Source organism: Ylistrum balloti, unplaced genomic scaffold (assembly GCF_031769215.1).
Source record: "Ylistrum balloti isolate Yb309-2 unplaced genomic scaffold, AGI_CSIRO_Ybal_v1 Utg370282, whole genome shotgun sequence".
Classification (NCBI taxonomy): Eukaryota; Metazoa; Mollusca; class Bivalvia; order Pectinida; family Pectinidae; genus Ylistrum; species Ylistrum balloti.
In genome coordinates this window covers 463,640-483,574 of record NW_026782216.1, presented here as the reverse complement: position 1 = coordinate 483,574, position 19,935 = coordinate 463,640, and the positions used below count along the sequence as shown (strand labels likewise).

The window sequence follows — 19,935 nt, the reverse complement described above, 5'->3', positions numbered from 1 at the left end:
CAATTAAAGGCATACAAGTATCTTCGTTAGCTGTTAAAAGCTAGTTGGGAGTTTGTTTAATCTTAAGTATCTGCCACGTCTGTATAGCTGCGTGGTACAAATTCATAACAAACACGTTTCGAACAACAAAAGGCCATTACAATGCATTAGGCATCTTTATCTTGAATCACATTTTTCTACTTATGACAAACCAATATACAACAGGAAAACTAAAGGTTCTGCATAGAATTGATCATGACTTCCAACGTGAAGATTAAAAAAACCTTTAGTACCATCACGAGATAACAGTACACATATAGGTGAAGTATCCAAACACACTTCCGGAATATCATTACAGATATTTCAGATGATACAATTTAATATCACGTACATATAAGGACTAATTTCAATAACGCATGTATTTCGATACTTCTGTACCGTTTTCAATATGACTATTAGCTTCGCCATTAAACGTTTGAAATTCAACTTTTAGATATGAACACATACACTCTGTAATGTACACCGCATTTCAAAATCTTTCATTTATTTCAAAGACTATAATTTTTGTTACAAATTCCCTTTTCCATATCGTAAAGCTAACAATATTTGCAGCTACGTTTCGACCAGATATAAAATGCCGTTCAAATGTGTTATGCCAATAACAGCCGATAACAAAAACTTATGTATTCACTGTAGCAGAACACATTTATTCAAGCAAACATATATCTGTTACATAAAAGCAATTTTCTAATACGCTGTGTTAAGATTGTTTGCAATATTTGCGATGGATGTATCAACCACTAGGTTCTATGTACTTTTAACACGACAGCCATGCTTTTTTTCCCCGAGGAGTATGAATATAAATCATCCAAGACCAGAATTGCATAGAGTTTTATTTTGCCAACTAATTGTAAACAATAGTTTAAAGTCATTCATCTTTATTGCATGAACCAACTGTTCAGATTCGTGTTTTATTCAATACAAATGCTGTCTGGTATTGATTTATCATTCTCCATGTATGAGTAAATAGGATTAAATAAGAATAAATGAAAACATTTTATATTTACTGTTCTTTCTGACCATACGTATCAGCACGAGAAACAAAAACTGTTCTAGAAGGTCATACTTACATCATCTACAACAAATCCTTGTCTGATGGCACCCGTGGTGAAATGTCGGAGAGCAGCCATGTCTCCCCCACCTTGGAGCTGTAAAAATCAAACAGTTATTGTATGAGTGGAAAGGACAGAATGATCATTTTTCAATAGTTTGATCCTGGTTGAAAACAAGAAAATTTGATTAACCCGTTTCATTTTTATTTTCTCTATGCTGTCTCACAACACTGCCGCTGTTGGTTAGGGCTTTGCTTTTACTGACTGGTAGATGTTTGAGAATTTCTCAAAACAAAAAGACACCATCAAAAACTATTAAAAGATATTTGTGCTTTAGGTACATTTAGTGTCAATTTTATTTTTCAAATGACTTATTTGATTGGTCAATTTTAATTTACTGACCAATTAATTTTGTCATTCGAAAAGTTCATATTTCGGTAATACTAACAACAATGACTGCTGGTTTGATTACAATGTGGTACTACACGAAAAGAAGTTTTATTCCGGAGACTGGACGCTTGATATGCGAGTTTGTATACGTATATATGTAATCGGAAAATATCACCTGTAAGTGAATTTAAAAAATGACAACGGCGTTTTCTCATGATACCAGCCTTATTTGACCGGGATTTTAGCGGACTGACTTAGTTACATTGGGGAAAATATCACCCTTGTTTCGCATTCACAATGAGCGGAAGATATGTCAATTAAGTCTGTTGTATTTCCAACTGTGGTTTTCTTGTATGTAATTTGTGATCCTTTTGTTACCAACGATGTAAAAAGAAAACAGTATTTGGCCGAGTACCGGCGACTTTTCTGAGGGCGATGAATTTCTCTCTGGTATTTCGCTGGTTCTCTTAATTAGTTATAGAACACCATACAAGCCCTCATCCCCTAGAACGTTGTGAGAGAAGAACTGAAGTGACAAAATATCACTTTCTTTTTTATATGAAAATAGAACACTACTTTTCATACATTCATTAACTTTGGGTTCCAAATAAGACACAACCAGCAAGAAGCATCTTTCATAAAAATTTAGAATTAGATACATTATAGCCAAATAGTTAAGCAAACTGCGTAACACTACTGTTTCGTCCCTCTGGGACTTGTCTTTGAGACTAGGGGCCTTAGTTGTTGAAACCTATCAGGCGTCTGAAAAAAAAGAAATCAAAATTAGTCGACACGAACGTTAAATTCTGGATTGTACGGATTTTTACGTAAATTTTCGAAGTAGTCATGAGTTTAAATAAAAATTGTGTATCAGCGTCGAAAGTGTTCACGTATGCAAAAGAAAGGGTCAAAAGCAGTTTATGAATATCATCTTGATTCAGAAGACACAAAATTACATCATATTATTTCATTATCGAGTTAATGGGAATTACGTGATTTTAATTCAATCCCCAAGGGTACAAAATACTATAAATGTATTCGATTGCTTAAATTTTCTCATGGAAGTCATGACTGTGACTTTCACATATAATGTATGAGTAAATCCTGATGTCATTCCTCATTGTGACTGCACATGTATTGTTGAACAGAACAAGAGATGCCAGCATGGATCTTGGCACCAACCATCGTTTGATCTTTATTCGTTCTTTAAAATTTTGATATTTTCCTTCTTTTTTTCTTCTGTTTTGGCCTTTAATAACATGAAATTGAAATTTGAACACTCCCCTTAATAGCGTTAACAATCTGATGTTAAAGTCAAAATTGTCGCCTATCTGCCCTTTTCTGGTCAGTCCCAAAATACCGTTTAAAGATTTTTTTTCTGGATTTATTTCATTCCCAACAGAAGCGAAATGTCAAAAGCCACATTTACTCTTCCGGAATGCTTGGTCATATTTTCCTTATACTTTTTCCCTCGTAACTTTTTTGTGGAGTCTTCAAGTAAATCTTTCTTTTGTTCAATATTGCCATTGTTTATCGAATTTGAGTTTGGATTAGGATTCAATTGACATGTTTGCATTTTCTTTGTTGTTATACGCATATGCAAAACTGTTTCCTGAGCTTTACACATCGTATACAGATGTTCATAAAACAATGTTTAAAGATATTAACGTGTTGGTTGTGATCACGAAATAAATGCATACATCTTCATCTTCCCTTGTAAAGTCAATGAAAGTGAGAATTTGAGGGATGGATTTACACTGATGTTAGCTGTTAATTTCAGCACCTATTATAACAGACGTTTCCTTCAGTGTAATTGTGAGCGACGTTCAAATTCCGTGCAGGATGATCACACTTTAAACCTACTTTAAATCGATTTCAATTTTTAAAATCACCAATAAAAAACATTGTTTCAGCTGAAGGTAAATCGTTCTTATTTTGCAAATACATATCGGTACGGTTTGCTATATAAGTAGTCACATAGACTAAAATTAATGCAAAAAGGAAAAGATACTGTCATACAACAAAGTGAAGAAGAAACTAATGGTTCTTGAAGGGTGTATCTGTCTTAATAACATCATGCCTTCTTCTTATTTGGTAGATGTTACTCGTATCAACCTCCACTCACACGGAGAACGCCTACTAAGAAAATATGGGAGCTTTCGACAGGCCTTGGAGTGGGAAATTATTTTCAGCAGATTGTATTTGATTTAAGGCTAACTGCAGTAACAAGAAAATACTGAAATGATAATATAGATATGATGCTACAACAAAAAAATGGATTTTAAAAAATCATGAAAAAATATGAGAATTAGTATAAGGAGAATAAGGCTATGTGTTTTGAAAGATTATGTGTAAATGTGCACTGTTTCAACGGCGACTACATATACAGCTAATGATCATCATTGGCAATGGTACTGCAAAGACAACTGTGATCTTATCTTGTACGATAGTTCAGATGGTATTCAGCAGTGCATTTAATGCATTTCCTTTGCATAATTTGCAGTCAAGATAAACAGTAGAAAATTTATCAACCGCACAAAATACTACATTACACGTATATCGTCCTATTTCATTTTTTAACCCAACTATTTCTATATGACATCTCCTGTGCCATAAAGGAGATTGTCTTGTTGTTTTGCTGCTTCCCTCGTCACTCATCTATGGTGAACAAGAAAGTCAGCAAACAAATACCCATATTTAAACCATAACACGGCTACACAGCAAGCCACTGAATGCTATTGCAGTATTTAAATGATAGTGCAATTCATTTTACTGCATCGTCCCATTATCTATAAGGAAGACTTCAACCGCAATAAAAAGGCACTTTAAGAAGGTTGGAATAACAATAGCATCATACCATCAAATTAGATTATGAACTATGAACTTAAAATTATATGGCTTCAAGAGAACTACTGAATTTGTAATGTAGGTCAGTTTCAACCCATTTGTAATAACTAGGATCGAGATTAAAGATTACTGCACATTAATAGAGAAGTACTGTATTTACCTTTTAGAATCAATGCCTGTATAATAAAATTATTTTTCATGACGAAATTCTGGTCACTAGTTTGTGATGTTTATACTAATATGAAAAGTGGCATGGTTCAGATCTCTAAGGAGACGTAAAAGGACGAAATAGGTGCATGACGCAGTTTAATTCATCGCTTGATATGCAGTGTATCCATTCTACTTTAATTAAAAGGTGCTATTGACTTGTTTGCCTTTTTTACAATCTTTGTACTGAAAGCCAATGAAAGGTGCAATTCACTTGCCTACTTTTTGTACAACCCATTGTTTAAGCCAATAGCTACACTCATGCCAGTTACCATGTTGAAGATGTATCTATATGAAGCGTTAATTATTCAATAAAATCTTGTCAGCAATTTTCCCTTCGGTTTTACTCGCGTTCATTTTATCTCCTCCGTACAGGTTGAACTCGTAAATCTTCATTTTTAACTCAATTTTAACCTCTTCAGCAATATCTCTAGAACTTTAAATCTTATTAGAATTTGTCAGTCTAATGTCAAAACATTTCCCATTTGTAATTTTATTTTCATTTCAAGAAGAAACAAACCATAAATTAGAAGCAATTGGGCAATTCATCACAAGTTGACACCGAAAAGCCAAAGAAATTTAATGATTGGAGAAAAAATATGAAATAATTATGCTACGAAATAGAATATAGAAAAACAATGGTAGATAAGACAGTCACAATATAAACAACAGTGTCGTCAAACTGTGACAATGTCAACATAAAGTTGAAACGAAAACAACTGTTAAAAATCGAAGGAAAGAAGAAGACAAAGCAATCAAACGCAAAACAGTATGAACACGTTGGACTAATTGAACGTCTTAGCTGATAAGATGTCTTCTCTTGCATTCAAAATCTGGTTTAAACTATAACGAGCATCCAATTCGTAGTAGCCTCGTGTATATTCATACGCCCATATATAGGAATCACCAATTACATCAAATCCACTGAAGGAATTAGACTTAACATATGCATTGTTATATTTGCGACAAAGTTTTTGAACAAAACATCTAGTACGTTTATAATCAATAATTTCACATTTCAAAGTAATTTCCTGATTATATCAAGGAATACACTTTACTTTGTCAAATAATATCAAGACCTCCCACAGACAAGGAAATGATTCCAATGTTCTATCGTTCCTTGGTATATGATTTTGTCGACGGACACAAATCTAAAGACGAGATAGGATGATGAGTCATTAGCATGGATGTATAGTAATTGATAGAAAATCCAACATTTTTCCCCACTTTGAAATTTTCATGTATATTATTAGTCATGATAAATGTGTCCTTTTGCACATTGGAAAAAATCATTCTTTAGGTAAGGAACGTTTGAACTTGCTGATAACAACTCTACACAGAATATTGATCAATCGATGTTTTGTACAAACATTCAAAACGCAAACTCATGCAAACACTAACGAATCTTCAATTCTTGAATCTTGAAACTGACTGCTGCAGACTAATAATACTTTATCAAGTCAGCTCCAAAGTGTTTTTCACCCAAGGCACTGAAATATCAACTCTCTATAGAAATGAAAGACCACAAATTCAATTTAAAGATGGAAGACCATGAGAAATAATTCAACAAAAACATTTCTTCAACAGAAAGAATGTTCATAAAAAATGCAAATTAGCATAATGCATTTTTCAAAATAGCAAGCTGCTTTTCTTTCATTGATTTCTATTCATCATATTAAACAAGAACAGAACGATTCCTTATGACAAGCATATGATCTGGTTTGCTTTTTTCAAATTTCTAGCTTGACTTTTTTTTTTTAATCAATGCTGTGAACGTTTGCACGAAAATAAAAGATGTCGCATGTGATGAAGCAAACGTGCATATTCTTGTCACCATTAATTCTCATGTGTGCAGGAAATAAGGACTGTTTATGGACACAATTTTAACAGCCGTGGGCATGCACATATCACGTGACAAGTGAGTCATTATGTTTCATAAATATTTCAATGAAAACCAAATCCAATAGAACCAGGCATATTTGGAAAAAAACATTGGAAAAAGGGTTCTATATTGTGGTTTATTTTGGACTAACATTTGATTTCCTCCACCTGCATCTCCCACACACCAACTAAACATGAATGTCAAGAAAACTTCGACTATTCATTGAGTTCTTCAACATGTTATATGAGAATACAATTTTTAAGCATTTTCTATGAGTACTAAATTCACCATGACCCTCAGTTTGTGATTCTGTAAAAGATGTACAAAAATCAATAAGGCCCTTCTCTTGTGATTTTTCAAAAGGAGAATAATCTAATTGCAATATAAACTTAATGGAAAAAAATGTATGTTACATTCTCTGATTTTGGTGATTTTATCTTCAAAACTTCATAAAATTAGTGTATTTCCTGTGCCCATCTTAAGTAAGAACAAGCAAGCTACATACTGAACATCACCCATGTACAGATAGACGAATAAACAGACATCCGATTCAAAACACTCGTATACTTTATTGTCGTGTTTTCCCTATCTATCAAAGCCATTTATTACCGACATTGAATGCTAAATCAACAGAATGTCTACACATCTCTGCCACTTATGACTATGAGTGATATTTTTACAGCATGATAATACAGTAAACCAGCAGATCATGATGAAAAAATCGCTTTACTTGCAATATGATTGCACATCATTGTCATAAATTTCAAATAAAGATTTGCATTTACACCATTACAATTTGGTACATGTAATGTAATGTACAGCATGGAAATGTTGTGTTACTTCTTTGAGTGTTACAGATTACAGAGGGTGGTGATAAGTTCATCAGTGTCAAAGCTTACAGACAGCGAGTCATTTATTTTTTATCAGTGTAACATATTACACAAAGTGGCAATAAGTAGATTATATCAAAGGTTACATACAATGAGTCATATATTTACAGCATGATAGTATTGTGATACTTCTATCAGTGTCACAGATTACACAGAGTGACAATAAGTTTATCAGTATCAAAGCTTACAGACAGTGAGTCATTTACTTACAGCATGGTAGTGTTGTGACAGAAGATCTATCAACGTAGACTGAGGTAAGATGTTCATTAACTGCATGTCCTGGATATTGTTGGCTGCCAAAGAGTAAATCAGTTCATACAATGGCATCATCAGAGTATGGTCTGCTATGCACACAAATAAACTTATTATTAGAATTGAGACATTCTTAAACATATATGCTTTAAAGAAAATTTTGACTTTTTTTTTTCTGAAATCACAATTTTATGTCCCTGAAAGAAATTAAACAAAATTGTGCATAACAAATTTTGATTTTTCTTTATTTGTATGAGCTGGCCAAACCTAAACCTAAGTCTAGATGTCTATCAATTTCATACGAAATTGACATTCCAAAATGTCAATGATTCCAAGGGCCTGTCAGACTATAACATGTGAAATATACACCCTGTCTGGCACGTTCTAACCTAAACAACTGCCAATGCAATCTACACAAATTGAAAACGACATCTCAATAAAAAAAACACCAAAATTGATATGGAACTGGCAATAAATGTGAAAAGCATTCCTGTTTCATCACATTGAGAAAATGATTGATAATATACATTTTTTCTTGAGTAATGCTTTTTAAAAATCAATCATTCGTCTAGTTCTATATTATAAAGTCAATAAAGAAAACACTTTCAAAATTGCCGAAATAGCAAAAACTATATTGCTTCAATTCGAGTTTTTCTTCCCTTTTTTTCAGATGTGAAGGTATACATATCCTATATACTTTTTTAATCACATAAATATACTCCCGTCCCTAATTTTGCACAGGCACACAAGCTCTTTATTTGTAAGTGACCAAGAGTTTTCTGTGACCTTTTACCTTTATAACCAATGAACATCAAAATCTAACAAAGTGTAGACCTTGGTATTGTAATGCTATGGTATGAATCTGAACAAATCTGTTCAGGACTTTGCGATATCTGGCACACAAAAATGCAAGACTTTCATATCTGAAGTGGTCAAAGGTGACCTTTAACTCTGAACAATGACCACCACAAATCTAACAAAGTGTTGACCATGGTTGTATGATGCTATAGTGTGAATTTGAACCACATCTGTCCACATGAGTTTATGAGATTTCTTGTTTACAAGGTGATCACAGACCCATGGACTGATGCAAGGACACACAGATAAAGTACTTTCTATCCTCTTACGTTATTGGAGGATACAACTACAAAAGTGGCTCAACACAAGTGTTTCCATTATAGTATATCATTTATACTTTATTAATCTAGATTTTAATAAATGAGAAATTCAACTATAGATTTCAAAACTTTGAAGCCTGCAAGGCATTTGCTTGTGTAAGGAAACATTACTTCATTTTTAAGTTTAAGTTGCAATTAATGTTGAACATTACCCAAAACTTAAAGCCAATAAGTCATATATATTGTTGCTATCAGAAGTTTTTACAATTTCACTTCAAAGGAAATACAAAAAATCCACATATCTTAGCAAATATCTTTGAAAACAAATTTGGTTAAGAAGCATTCTTAACCAGGGTTATACGGGAATCTTATGGGTTTTTTTTACTACCATTAGAATATTGCAATTTATAAAAAGACAAATGACATGCCAAGATTTTACATAGGTCAATCTCCCTAAGGTATGGAAACATTCTGATAAATGCATAAATGTTTCGGTGTACAAATCTCCCTGGTAAATCAGCCACCAAAATTCAAACTATAGACGCCTCTGAACTTTACATAGCATTTTAGGTATTCTTTTTATTATTTTGTTGTTTTTGTTTTTATCCAATTACACTCTGTATCTAAATGAAATAAAACTAATTAAATCAGACACTCAAAGAATAATTATTGTATTGTAATATAGCAGACTTTGAAGTTTAATTGTAATTCAGTGCCACAGTTTGGTACCACTTTCCCAGCAATGCACAAAATCATGTTAAAAAACCTATTAAAGACATTGCTTGAATGCCAACACTTATTTATATATATATATATATATATATACCTTTCCATGTCTAAATTAGATTCAGTTATTGGAACCCCTATTTTTTAGATTTAAACAATATTTTTGTACATACATATATACATAAAATATAGATGTATAAAAATATTTGAATGTTTAAATCTAAAAAATAGGGGTTCCAAAAACTTAATCCAATTTAGACATGGAAAGGTTCAACCAGTGGCAGCAGCTCCAGTAAGAAAATGGAGAAAAGGTCATGTTTGAGAGCAAATTTTACTTCATAGCAGATTCAAGGAAACCAGAAAAGTTCTCTTTGACAGCAGTTTGTGTGCACTACTTGAAAAAAAGACTGAGAAGATTTTTTTTCAAAAAGACAAGCTCTCTTTGACTTAACAGAAAATTTGCATAGGATCAGAAAGATATTCTATGACAGCAGACAACAAAGGAGGAGTTCTTGACAGCACATTTATGCATCATTTTCTTTGACAGTACATTTTTTAAAACATTGGAATGTTTTTCTTTGACAGCAGATTTTGTACAAGACTGAAAGGTTTTTCTTTCATTGCTGATTTCATGCAAGTCTGTTATGATTCTCTTTGATAGGAGACTTTGTACAAGGCTTGAAGATTTCTCCTTGACAACAGACTTTGTACAAGTCTATAAAGATTAACTTTGACAGCAGACTTTGTAAAAGACTGGAAGATTTCTCCTTGACAACAGACTTTGTACAAGTCTAGAAATATTAACTTTGACAGCAAATTTTGAAGATGACTTGATGATTTCTCCTTGCCAATAGATTTTATACAAGACTAGACATTTGCTCTTTGAAAGCAGATTTTGTACATTCACTGGAAAAATTCTCTTGGAGAGCATATTTTTTGCAAATGACTTGGAGGTTGCTCGTTGATTGCAAATTTTGTACAGGGGTGGAAATCTCTCTTTAAGAGCAGGTTGTGTTCAAGGCTGGAAAGGTCATCTTTTATAACAGATTTTGTAACTTATAATCAACCAAATCTTTTGAAAATGATATTTTTTATCAAAAAGTGACATTGGTGCAGTGGCTGGGAATAAACATCATAGAAAAAAAAAAGCAAAAAAAAAATCAATGCATTGAAACTCAATATCATTACATGCATGCAAAATAAGTTTTTGTTCCCACATTACACCATTGAAAGTTCATATCATACTACTACTACTACTACTATGCTGACGGTCGCAATGCGACAAAGTCTGTTCCTCTGTTCTATCCAACCGCTGATCTCCATATGCTTCTGTCATTACACAACTCTGGCCAGGAATTCAAGTTGATGTTCCTCCGTTTCAAATTTCTTTTGACTGTATCTTTAAACCGTAGTCGGGGTCTGCCTCTCTTCCTACTACCAACTGGAAGCTGTGAGAACAGGATCTGTTTTGGAAGTCGGTCTTGCGGCATCCTCATGATGTGCCCTGTCCATCGAAGGTTCTTTCTGATCAGCATGTCTTCCATGGGTGTTAATCCAGTTCTTTCAAGTATTTCCTTGTTGGTAACTTTGTCTTTCCAGGTTACTTTTATGATGGTTCTAAGGTGCCGCATCATAAAAGCATGAAGCTTCTTCACATGGCTTCTGTATACCGTCCACGACTCGGCTCCATACAAGAGAGTGGATATGACAATGGCTCTGTATATCTTTCCTTTCACCTTCAATGAAGCATGATGGTTGTTCCAGAGTCTCTGATGTAATCTGCCAAAAGATGAACTGGCCTTAGCAATTCTTCTCTGTATTTCGGCATCAATACGCCCATCTTTCGCTGCTGTGCTACCAAGATAGGTGAACTCTGGGACAGAATTTAGTTTGATACCATCGACCAGTATATCCACCTCCTGGGACTTTGAAGAGTCTGGTTGGTATAGCACTTCAGTTTTCTTGATGTTTATCTTTAGTCCAAATTTCTTTGATGCTTCCGAGAAGGCATTTACTATGCGTTGAATTTCCTGTGGTGAGTGGGCAAGTAGGGCACTGTCATCTGCGAAGAGTAGCTCCCTTATCAGTACCTGGATGCTCTTGGTTCTTGCCTTGAAGTGTGTGACCTTAAAGAGGTCTGCATCTTGCCTTGACTGGATGTAGACACCATCTGTCAAGTCTCTGAAAGCTTCATCCAGCATCGCTGATAGGAATATGGAGAAGAGAGTAGGTGCTAGTACACAGCCTTGTTTGACTCCATTTGTAACTTCAAAAGCATCGGATGTTTCCACTCCATCGCTGACTTTGGCCTTCATCCCTGTGTGCAGCGACTCAATCATGGATGTGAACTTATCAGGGCATCCATACTTCCTCAGCAGCTGCCACAGACCTGTTCTTCCAACTGTATCAAAGGCTTTAGTGAAGTCTACAAATACAACGTACAGTGGCTGGTCCTGCTCGATACACTTTTCTTGTAACTGTCGGAGGCTGAAGATCATGTCGATGGTGCTCCTATTGGGCCTGAAACCACACTGTGACTCGGGAACTATTTCTGGAGTGACATGCTTGGAGAGTCTGTTCAGAAGGATCCTAGCGAAGACTTTGCCAGCAATGGACAACAGAGAGATTCCTCGATAGTTTCCGCAATCTGACCTGTCTCCTTTCTTGTAGATGGTTACAATACTTGCATCCTTCCAGGCTTGTGGAACTGTACCTTCATCCCATGCACTGCATATCAGCTGGTGCAGCCTGTCCACTAATTTGGTACCTCCATGTTTCCATACTTCCGCGGGTATTCCATCTTCACCGGGGGCTCTGCCATCTTTCAATCCAGCAATAGCTTTTGTCACCTCGTTCATGGATGGAGTCTCATCAAGGTAGTGTTTGGTGGTCCGCTGCTGTATGTTGTCAAGGGCTTCAGTCTGAATCTCTCCGGGAACATTTAAGAGCTTCTGGAAGTGTTCACTCCATCTAGCCAGAACTTCTTTGTTGTCTGAGATTGTTTCCAGCCCGTCCGCTGACTTCAGTTGTACAGGTCCTTTTTTCTGGGGTCCCCAAACTTCCTTGAGCCCATTGTAGAAAGCCTTCATGTCATTCCTGTCTGCAGCTGTCTGTAGCTCTTGTGCTTTACTGTCCCACCAGGCTGTCTTCAGAGATCTAGTATGTTGTTGGAGTTGCCTGCAGGCATCTTTGTAAGCTGCAACTGTTGACCGTGTGCTCCTGGACTGTAGCACTTTCTGGTTGGCTTGGTCTCTCTTTCTTATAAGTTGCTGTAGCTTTTGGTCACCGGGATCAAACCAGTCCTGGTGTTTTCTGCCGGGCTTGCCTAGAGATTCCTTTGCTGTGTTGTAGACCACTTGTTGTAGAGCTGTCCATTCTTGATCTATGGAATGTCCTTCCTCTATCTCAAATCTGTCTAAAGCATCGTTCATATCTTTTGCTAGAATCTCTCTTTCCTTTATAGATCTCAGCTTTGCGGTGTTGAGCTTGGATGGCTTCTTTGCTCCTTGTTTGATGTGTTTCTGACGTAGATGGAATGTCACTTTTGATCTTGTCATCTGATGATCAGTCCAGCAGTTGGCTCCACGCATTACTCTAGTATTACAGAAGTCTGTCTTATCTCTCTGTCTTGTTATGATGAAGTCAATCAGGTGCCAGTGTTTAGAGCGAGGATGCATCCAAGTAGTCTTTCGTTCATCTTTCTGCTTGAACATGGTATTGGTTACTGTCAATTCAAATTCTGAACACATAGCAAGAAGGAGTTCTCCATTTGAGTTGCATTTACCAATTCCATACTTTCCTAATACCGATGGCCACTTGTTGTAGTCGCTCCCTATTCTAGCATTGAAATCTCCCATCATTATGAGTTTGTCGGTACGGGGAACACGCCGAAGAGTTTCTGCTAGTAGGTTGTAGAATTCCTCTTTCTTGTCATCAGGATTGGTCAAAGTTGGTGCGTACACACTGATGAATGTCGCCGAGTTGTTCTTCGTCAAAGGGAGTCGCATCGACATTATCCTGTCACTGATTGGTAGTGGTGTCTCAATCATCATTGATGCAATGTTTCTCCTCATTGCAAAACCAACTCCGGCTTCTCTTTTCTCTCCATTTGGTCTACCACTCCAGAAGAATGTATAGTCCATGTCATTTAGACTGCCAGACTCTGAGATTCTTGTTTCACATAAGGCTGCAATGTCTATGTCATACTTTGCGAGTTCCATCGCCACGAGTGCGGTGCGTCTCTCTGGTCTGTTTGCTACTTCACGGTCAAGAAGTGTCCTGACATTCCACTAAGGTCAAATTCCTGTATCTTCCTTGTCTACTTTTCACTGTCGATGGAAGTTGTCGAGCAGCGCGGTCCTTGGTAACCCGGCCGATCCGGTATGTGGTTTCTTGCGGTTGTACATTTCATGAAAAACTGCTTGCAAAGGATGTTGAAGTGTCGATAGCTTTTGCAAGTTACTAGCGACACTCTTTCAGGATTTAATAGTATTCCTACACCGGCAAGAACATGTCGAGACAGGCGCAGACTATTAGTCCTTGTAGCGGATGGCCGGTAGATGATGGGTGTTCCATTCAGCAACCGCCCTCATATCATACATGTACCATATTTTTAAGGTTATATGTCGCACCAGCATATCGGCCACAAAGCAAATTTCTATCAATTTTTTTTTTGTTTGGTCCATATATTAGCCACACCAGAATATAAGTCGCATCATTCTTATGGTGTGGTAACCATGATGTTGACAGTTTCTTGATATAACAGACAACTGAAGGCAATTCGACAGGGAGAGTAAGTTTGAGAGTATGGAGGTGGATGATGTCACTAGATATTTATATCAAATAGGATTGAAACAATTTAAGGAAAAGAACATTTTGTTCATGCACTCACATGCAATAAATACTTCTCTACTTTTATCTTTTTATGTCTGATCTTAGATGAATCATTTAATGCCTTTCTAATATAAAAGAACATTTAAATTGACCTTAAACTCTTCCATTCCCTTCTCATACTTGATCCTTGAATAAAGCTCACTAAAACCTGTTCAGGGATAGAGATGTTGGATTGATGACTTGGTTTGTTTATTGTATTTATTGCCTCATTAACAGCCAGGGTCATTTTGAGACAGGGTATTACCATAAGTAGAGAGAGTCACTCTAAGCATGTCGCATTTTCACCAGATGTTACATAGATGTAATGATGTAACTGAGTGAGCTATCGCAGCCACTTCTGATGATATTGGATTAGGAAGCAAAGGCACAAGACTGAGATGTAAATGGGTTACTGAAACTTTATCCAAACCAGTCAATTCAGCTAAATTATCTACAAACTTTGTCTATGTGTTTTCAAAGACAAAAAAAATCTGTTGTAAAGATAATGATGAAATTAGTATTTTGCAGCTTTTCTGTTTTTAAATTTTGAATATAATTCTGATAAAAACAGAAAAATATTTGGATTTTTGGATGTGTACATTTCTTATACAAACCCTAATGTGATTGATTTCTTCAGAACAGATACAACATATGCACTCAATAAGATTTGAACACATTCTAGACTAGGCTTAATGGCCATTAAGAAAATCTAGTTTCAGCATTAGAAGGAGACACAAAACTATCTACAAACATGGATGTACCAGGAGAATTAGATTTGTAACGAGTCTCCCGTATCCTGGACAATGTGATGCAATGCACCCTAACACTGGGTTCACAGTAACCTGATGACAACAGCACTAGTTCTCATAACAGTACACATGGACACCAACCAAGAGATATTTAAACGGAGCTATTGGTGTGGTTTGTACATAGTGTTAAATATAGTCTCTGTCACTCAGCTGATGGAGCATACTTGTTTGGTTTAGTTGGTAGCACAATGGATTATCACACAGGAGACTTGGGTTTGATTCCTGTCATGACAATTGACAAGAATTACCTTTTCACTGTTCTATTAGAGATATAACAGGCACATATACATGCAAACTACTTTTATTGCTCAACAGACGGTGGATAGAAGTTTAAATTATACTCTAGATGATATTGTTGTATCTGTGTTATAATTAAATCACCAAGATAAAATTTGTTTATCTTTGTTTGAAAAAGGAATTCCTTTAGATATCATTGGTTTATTTGTGGCTGGTAAATAACTCACCTAGATATCATTGGTTTGTCTGTGTGTGATAAATAAAACAACCAGATATTATTGGTTTATATGTGACGGGTAAATAACTCACCTAGTTACATTTGTTTATCTGTGTTTGATAAATAAAACCTCTAGATATTACTGGTTTATGTGTTACTGATAAATAACTCACCTAAGTTTTATTTGTTTGTCAGTGTGATAAATAAAACACCTAGAAATTGTTTGTTTATGTGTCTAATAAATAACTAGAATTATTCTGCTTTGTATCTTTGTATACCCACCAATCAAGAAATAATATTTTCAAAGCTACTTTGGACACTTAAATCACAATAAATAGAGCAGTAAGGGTTGGAGAGCTTGAGACAAAAAAAAATTTGGTCTACTTACTGTCTACAATTCCATGCAGCCTGACCGCCGCAAACAACGGAGCATAAATCTGACCATCATCATTGTCCAAGAAACTGGCAGATTTAGGTAAACTGTCAATAAGAAATTGAAAATGTGGGATCAGATCTGACAGAAGTTATTATTATATCTTCAAGAGTCAGCGAGGGTTAATTCAGATGTCTAGTTTGTATGAAGAAAAGAGTACATGTGAACAGACCCATTCCAGAAATATGATTAAAAACAATATGTACATGGTGCATATACACTTTTGCCTTTTATACAGGAAGAACTGCCAGTATGGATACCAGACAGGGTCATACAGTTGACTACAGGACCAGCAATTTTGTTTGAGTCTAGAATACTGTCAATAAATTTTGAAGTTTGTAGGAAATCAATAACGTTTGCATGAGTGCTTTGGTTAGCAAGAGTAAACAATGATGTTCTGAGACTCTCATAAAATTACATATCTGTTTGCCCTTCAAGATTAGAACAAAAAAAATCAATGATGTAAGAAATCCAACTATCATTGAAATGTGTCTATATATAGGTGCCATTGGCAAATGTACTTGTAAATAAGTATCATTGTTCCTGTATGTTGGTATCATTGACAATTGATATGTATCTGTATATATGTTTCATTGACATGTACAATTGTATACCTGTATGTAGGTATCATGACTTGTTTACCTGTATGTTTGTTTAATTGACATGTATATCTGTAAGTAGGTATCATTGGCATGTGAACCTGTATGTAAATGTCACTGACATGTATACCTGTATGTATGCATCATTGACATGTATACCTGTATATAAGTATCATTGACATGTATACCTGTATATAGATGTCATTGACATGTATACCTGTATGTAGATGTCATTGACATGTATACCTATATATAGGTATCATTGACATGTATACCTGTATGTAGATGTCATTGACATGTATACCTGTATGCATGTATCATTGACATGTATACCTGTATATAGGTATCATTGACATGTATACCTGTATGTAGATGTCATTGACATGTATACCTGTATGCATGTATCATTGACATGTATACCTGTATGTAGATGTCATTGACATGTATACCTGTATGCATGTTTCATTGACATGTATACCTGTATGTAGATGTCATTGACATGTATACCTGTATGCATGTATCATTGACATGTATACCTGTATGTAGATGTCATTGACATGTATACCTGTATGTAGATGTCATTGACATGTATACCTGTATATAGGTATCACTGACATGTATACCTGTATGTAGGTGTCACTGATATATACTAGTATATAGGTTCCATTGACATGTTTACCTGTACATAATAATCATAGACACACACATATTTTTTTTTTAAATATGATATCATACTTGATTAAGTCAGACATTAAGATTAAACAGAGCATGTATGAAGGGAGACAACTGCTGTTATTTTTAATCATTAAAAATGAAAATGAAATAGTAACCCACTACAATGCTAAATTACAATGAGACATTTTATATTTCCTTTATGGTTCACAGTTCCAATTGTAAGAAATTTTAAGAGTTCTCTTTGAAAGACTACAAAATTTACAACTGGTGACTTCATTTTTCAGCAAGGTTTCCTCTGACAATTTTGCACAGAATAGTTGCCAACTGGATCATTTTCAACCTACATTTTGTACTTACACTTAAGAAGTTGATGCTATCTTAGAGAGCACTAAATAATGATGCTGTTATAGTTAATTATAGATGAGTATATATTGCAATATAGATTTTCAGATTGTTTGACTCATCAATGAAATGAAAACTTCAAATCAAACTATCTCAGAAAAGATCTCCATCACAAAGAATTGTGGATTGTGCAGCATATCAATCAAATTTTGTACACAAAAATTAACCTGTCTGCAATATTTGAAACTGACCTGTTGAAGAATGTGAGAACTGTACTATGTGAGGGCATCAACTGGATGTGTTGGTTCAGTTGAAGGAACAGCCAGTAGGCTAAGGTCTTGTATACACTATATTCGTTGTAGACAAACAACCTGCAGAGAAAAGTTGGTCTCTATATAAAAAAACTATATAAAGGTTAAAATGTTTTATAATCTGCGAAAGACATCTTTTCAAATTTTCTAAATGATGGTTATTCCAGTAAAACATCTACTTGACTACAGGTCTCCAACTTACATCATTTCTATCCGTGATTTGATTTCCTGCATAATACTGCTAAGCAACTTATGAAATATATTAAACAAACTATAGAGTCTTGAGCTGCAACAGATGATTTACTGAAATAGCCTGTAGCAACAATATAAAAGTAGGGGATATTACTAAATCTAAATATCAAACATTCTCTAAAACTTTAAACAAATCTGTCAGTTCAATCATTGGCTTTTGAAGAATGATAAAATTGGCTATGATTATACTACACCACATGCTACTTCTAATATTAGTTATTCTACAATAATCCCAGCACAAAACATCCAACTTAGTAAGAAGTGGGCTTATTACTGGGAATGGACTTCTGAAAGAACACCTATTAGGATTTCTACAGAACTGCAATAGATCTGGGTGGGTTTATTAAAGAACAATAAAAGGGTATCTGTTTCTGAAGAACTGAAATAGATTTGGTTGGCTTATACAGGACTATGACAGAAGATATGTTGGTATTTCTACAGAATTGCATTAGATTTGAGTGGGCTTATTACCAGGCATGGGCTTATCACAATATACATACTTTAACAACTCTAACTCTAACTTACCTATTTGATTTAAGGATTTTCTGTAGAACTTCCATTGGTACCTCTCTCAGTTGGATCTGTGTGGATAGCTATATAAAATACACAACAAATCAGGACTGTTAATCAAATATTGAATCAAATTAATCAATTAAATCATGAAATATTTCGATCAACTCACTTGATCAAGTTGTAATAATTTCTCAAGGTTGGAAAGACCCTTTATTTTCCCCTTTTACTTCTTCATATGAAATACAATGTGAAAGTTAACTTGAAAAGCAAAGGACCTGCATGAACAATGACAATAACATTCCAAGCATGATGAACTTTTCATGTTGAATAAATACAAACCTAAGACAAAAACCACACCATGTCTGCAAGACATGCATGCCCTTGCTCTTATGCATATTGTAAGTATTTCTATTAAAAGGTGTCGATCATGTGACCTTTAACTTTTTTAACTTTGACCAAGGACTACCATAATAAGAAAGATGTGGAATATGATTTTACAATACTATGAGGTAGATATGAACTAAATCATCTGTTGAGAGGCTCTGAAGATATGACAATGATTTGAAATAGAGTATGATGTGTATAAGGTAATGTGATACGACAGGACATATATACATTATACATGTACATCCAACGCTATATGCTTTCAACTCTCTTTCCCACATCCCTAAAAGACAGGTAATAAAAGCCAGCACATTCCACGCCACAGAAATATATCTATAGACTATTTGGTAATTTCAACTAATTGTTCAACTGAACAATGACCTGTTGAACAGGCTTCAACACTGATATTTAATTAACAGACAACTGACCTGAGCTATGAGGTTAAGTTCCATCCACCTCTCACAGGCCAACACTACATGTTCCTGTTGATACTGAAAATTCAACAAACACAAGTTATAGTTAGATACTCATTGAGAACTTACCTCAGTCGTCTTTATCTTCAAATCATTATGGGCATGTTTATTTAAATGCAACATTAGAAATGCATATGTTGTACATTGTACTCATGGGCATAAAAGAAAATACTGTAGCAAAATTATCCTGTAAAAAATGGTCTGAACAGATAATTTGTTTGTGATTGTACTGAAAATCAGTGGGTTTATTACCAGGCATGGGCTATTGTTGAATAAATAAGGTATTATTACTTGCTTAGAAATTTCATATTTAAAAATAACTAAAAGTATGTCATATTTCTTGGAAATCTATCACCATGTTTATTCAGCAATAAGCCCTTGTCTGGTAATAAGCTCATCCACTGAATTCACCCAT

At 34.9% G+C, this 19,935-nt stretch overlaps 1 protein-coding gene across 1 annotated transcript in view; it reads right to left on the bottom strand.

Annotated features, from left to right (window-relative positions):
- The window catches only part of LOC132552860 (BTB/POZ domain-containing protein 16-like), a 53,426-nt gene that overhangs the window by 7,121 nt on the left and 26,370 nt on the right, over positions 1–19,935 (bottom strand). The window contains exons 12-17 of the mRNA XM_060217050.1: positions 19,476–19,538; positions 18,676–18,743; positions 17,839–17,958; positions 15,927–16,018; positions 7,518–7,600; positions 1,110–1,187 (exon numbers count right to left, since the gene is read on the bottom strand). Of these exons, the coding sequence (XP_060073033.1) occupies positions 1,110–1,187; positions 7,518–7,600; positions 15,927–16,018; positions 17,839–17,958; positions 18,676–18,743; positions 19,476–19,538 (504 nt within the window). The remainder of the gene's footprint in view (positions 1–1,109; positions 1,188–7,517; positions 7,601–15,926; positions 16,019–17,838; positions 17,959–18,675; positions 18,744–19,475; positions 19,539–19,935) is intronic.